The sequence below is a fragment of the Nicotiana sylvestris genome, chromosome 3 (assembly GCF_000393655.2).
Source record: "Nicotiana sylvestris chromosome 3, ASM39365v2, whole genome shotgun sequence".
Taxonomy (NCBI): domain Eukaryota; kingdom Viridiplantae; phylum Streptophyta; class Magnoliopsida; order Solanales; family Solanaceae; genus Nicotiana; species Nicotiana sylvestris.
In genome coordinates, this window is record NC_091059.1 from 37135599 (window position 1) to 37138074 (window position 2476).

The window sequence follows — 2476 nt, forward strand, 5'->3', positions numbered from 1 at the left end:
TCAATTTGTGTCACTTAAAGACAGCTGAATGTGACACCTGAAGCAATCAGATTTTTATTGTTTCCATTCTCAGTGACTAGGAAGGCTCAAACTTGGCTTAATTCACTTCCAATAAACTCTATTGCTACTTGGGTGGAACTAGTCAAGCAGTTTTTAAACAAGTTTTATCCACCCAATAAGACTACAAGGCAAATTAATGAGATATTGTAGTTCAGGCAGAAACCAACTGAAACTTTGCAAGAAACCTAGGAAAGGTTCAAGGGTATGTTGGTGAAGTATTCATACCATAGCATCACAGATCAGATATTGGACAAAGATTCTATATGGGTTTGGATGATAATCTGAAGGCCAATGTTGATGCTTCAGTCGGTAATGCATTCTTGAGCAAATCATTCACAGCGTGTAAGATTCTTCTTGACATGATGGCTCAAATTTTAGGCTGAATGACGAGGGATACAACACTCACTCTAATAATGCATTTTATTATTGACCCAAACAATACAAATACAGATAACATAGCCACTCTAATGACCCAAATGAGTTTGTTAACAAAGAAAATTAAGGAGATAGGCACGAAACATGTTCACATTGTTGACATAACAAATGAAGGCCTATGCACTCCTTATATCAATCAGCCGTATGTTTGCTCGTGGAGTGAAGAAAGTGATTATAAGACTTTAGAGAAGACTTGAATCACGTAAATAATTTTGGGGGTCAGAGACAAGGTGGACATCAATAGGGACATTAGAATCAGCAGTATAGACCAGCCTAGCAACAATACAATAACAATCCCGGGGGAGCACGACCACAAGGTCAAGTTATGCCCTATCAAAGGAAACAGGGTTACGATCAACAAGACCAACAACATATAACTTATCAACAACCTCATCAACAACATGTGACCATACAAGAAGATAGTAATATGATAGAAATCAAGGGCATGTTGCAACAATTCATTGGGATTAATGGAAATATGCAAGAAAAGATAGCTGTACATGACTCGACTATTAAAGGAATTAAAAATCAGTTAGGCCAGTTGTCCATGGCTTTGAACAATCACCCACAAGGAACATTGCCTGTAACACAAACATCAATCCAAAAGAATAGAACCCGAATAAGTTAATAGTAGTGAGTCTCTTGAATGGAAGGGATTTGGACAGAGAGCAAGAATTTGCTCAATCTAATAGAGAAACACTGCCACCTACTCCAATGCCACTCAAGATATATGAGTCAATGGTTGTAATTAAACAAGCACAAGTTGATAAGGATAACAAGAAATAAATTGAATAGTTCCCGGGGAACCTACTATAAAAGACTTCTGATTAGGAAAAGATACATCTCAGTACAGAAGTGACCTCCAACACCATTCCCTCAAAGGTTGGCAAAGCAAAAAAAAAAGATGATCAATGCAGAAAATTTATGGAAATGCTAAGGCAGATTCAATTGAATATTCCTCTAATAGATGTTTTTGAGGGAAATGCCAAGCTATGCTAAAATGATGAAGGATTTGATGTCTCAAAGGTTTGACTTCCAGAACCTTTCTACTGTGACTCTGACTCAAACTTGTAGTGTTGTAGTGACAAGGCCTATGGCTCAAAAGTTGTCTGATAGTTGTAGTTTCACAATCCCATGCACAATTGGAAGCTATGTTATTGCTAAAGCATTGTGTGACTTAGAGGACATTATTAACTTGATGCCTTTGGCAATCTACATAAAGTTATGCATTTGTAGAGCTAGACCAATATCAATGTTGTTGCAAATGGCTGATCACACAGTGATAAGGCCAATAGGAATTTTGGATGATGTGCTCGTTCAAGCGAGAAAATTTGTACTTCCTGCAGATTTTGTTATTCTTGACTACCAGGTTGATGAAGAAATGCCCATAATTTTAGGAAGGTCATTCTTAGCTACTAGGAGAACATTGATTGATTGTGAGACTGGAGAGTTAAAAATGAGATTGAACAATGAAGAAATAATATTCAATGTTCAACACTCTATGATGAGACCCAGTGAGTTTGCAAATTGTTCGTTAGTGGAGGCAGTTGATGTGATACTACAAGAGGAGGATGAGACCCTTTATGTTAATGATCCATTAAAAGCTTCCTTGATGAATTAAAATAAGTTGATGGTGAAGATTTGGAAAATTGGGTTATGGCTCTTGAAGGTCAAAGTTTCTGGAAAAGGTAACCTCAATTTGAGCCCTTAAACTTAGAAGAAAGAAAAATACCACTACGAAGCCATCAATAGAGGAGCCACTACAATTGGATATGAAACCGCTTCCATCCCACCTCAGGTATGCTTTCTTAGGACCTAACTCTACTTTACCTGTTATTATTTCATCTGGATTGTTAGGTGTGCAGGTAGAACAACTTTTACATGTGTTACCGAAATATAAGACTTTTATTTTTTGGACCACAACAAACTTAAAGGTATCAGTATGGCCTTTTGCATGCACAAGATTCTTTTGGAAGAGGGG

At 37.2% G+C, this 2476-nt stretch overlaps 1 protein-coding gene across 1 annotated transcript; it reads left to right on the plus strand.

Annotated features, from left to right (window-relative positions):
- The first annotated feature begins 1462 nt into the window (after window positions 1-1462).
- LOC104243160 (uncharacterized) lies at window positions 1463-2116 on the plus strand. Its single transcript, XM_009798313.2, has one exon. It carries the CDS (start codon window positions 1463-1465, stop codon window positions 2114-2116), a length of 654 nt encoding a protein of 217 aa, XP_009796615.2.
- The last annotated feature ends 360 nt before the right edge of the window (window positions 2117-2476 follow it).

Bases quoted from the DNA above. Each gene is read 5' to 3' on its own strand.
- LOC104243160 (XM_009798313.2), top strand. From the start codon at position 1,463: ATGTTTTTGAGGGAAATGCCAAGCTATGCTAAAATGATGAAGGATTTG.